Source organism: Octodon degus, unplaced genomic scaffold, assembly GCF_000260255.1.
Source record: "Octodon degus isolate 3935 unplaced genomic scaffold, OctDeg1.0 scaffold00138, whole genome shotgun sequence".
Taxonomy (NCBI): Eukaryota; Metazoa; Chordata; class Mammalia; order Rodentia; family Octodontidae; genus Octodon; species Octodon degus.
In genome coordinates this window covers 5,661,291-5,662,655 of record NW_004524714.1, presented here as the reverse complement: position 1 = coordinate 5,662,655, position 1,365 = coordinate 5,661,291, and the positions used below count along the sequence as shown (strand labels likewise).

Genomic DNA, 1,365 nt, shown 5'->3' with positions numbered 1-1,365 from the left:
ACAAGTCTGAGCTGCGTAGTGAGACCCTGTACCAAATACATAAAAATGAAAAAAAGAAAACATTACAGTTGGGCGTGGTAGTGCATGCCTGTAATCCCAGTATTCAGAAGGCTGACGCAGGAAGATTAACATGAGTCTGAAGCCACCTTGGACTACATAATTAGTTCAAGGCCAGCTTGAACTACTTAGTGAGACTCTACCTCAAAAAAAAAAAAAAGAAAAGAAAAAAATTTCATATGCATTGACTATGAAAAAATAAAAACACTTTGGAAGCTAAGAAGGAAAAAGGGCATTTCTAAAGCTGGCATAAGCAGAAATAGCCTGGTGACGATAGAAACAGAGATGCTGGGACATAAAGGCCACAGGGACAATACAGGTGTCACTGGAGAAAGGGATACTGGCATCTGGAAAAGCCTAAAAGGCATACTTTTTGAAAGATTACACAAGGCCTTAAATATCATGTTATAGAGTTTCGATTTTTATCCTGTGTGAAATGTGCAAAGTTTCTCAAAAACTTTGTAATAGAAAGAGGTATTAGCAGACCTAGGTTTTACAAAGTCAAGTGTAGCAGAAAGATGAATAAGATAAAGCCAAGACCAGGGACAGAGAGGCCAGTTAAATGACAAATGCAGTAGTACCAAAAAAAAAAAAAAAAAAAAAACCAGAACCCAAGCAAAGGACTTAGCAGAGGGAAGAGTAGGAAGAAACAAATTCAGGAGGCACACAGAAAGCAGAACTGGCTGCCAATCGAAGTGGAGACTGACGCAAAGCAAGCACTTGAAGACAACTAGCTTAGGTGACTGGGAGATCTAACTGCCATTTAAGGGAAACTGAAAACAGTAGCTCAACAACAGGGTTTAGTGAGAACAGATGTTGGATTTTAGCTCTAACAGTCTTGAAAACTTAAGAACTACTCAAACTAACCAATACTTACTAAATATTAGGGGCTATGAAGTGAATTTTTGAACAGTTCTTGTCAGCAACAACCATCCCTTCAGTTGCTCTTGTATCTGCTCCAAGAACTATGCCATCCTATTACCAAAAAAAAAAAAAAGTTTTAAACATTTTACATACATAAACCACAGTCCTCTGTACTGTTTAGAGAAAACAATCCTGCCATTACCTTGCTGCTTCCACAGTCCGATACCCAGATCCAAAAATATGCCACACTCTTAGACTCAAGAAAGAGCTTTTTAATAAATACTAATTGTAACCTCGTGGTATGGTGGTATATCATTTTCAAGGAAGGCTCAGAGATTCAGTGAACTCTCTGAAAAATGGATTAAGGCCCAGAAATCTCACTACATCACCACTTCGGTCAATTTTTTTTTAATGTGTCATAGTAGGTGTGATGGCATACACCTG

The 1,365-nt window shown here is 38.2% G+C and overlaps 1 protein-coding gene across 1 annotated transcript in view; it reads right to left on the bottom strand.

Moving 5' to 3' along the window:
* Psmb7 (proteasome subunit beta 7) overlaps nucleotides 1–1,365 on the bottom strand; it is a 66,010-nt gene that overhangs the window by 59,831 nt on the left and 4,814 nt on the right. Inside the window, exon 2 of the mRNA XM_004641624.2 lies at nucleotides 935–1,032. Within this exon, the coding sequence (XP_004641681.1) occupies nucleotides 935–1,032 (98 nt within the window). The remainder of the gene's footprint in view (nucleotides 1–934; nucleotides 1,033–1,365) is intronic.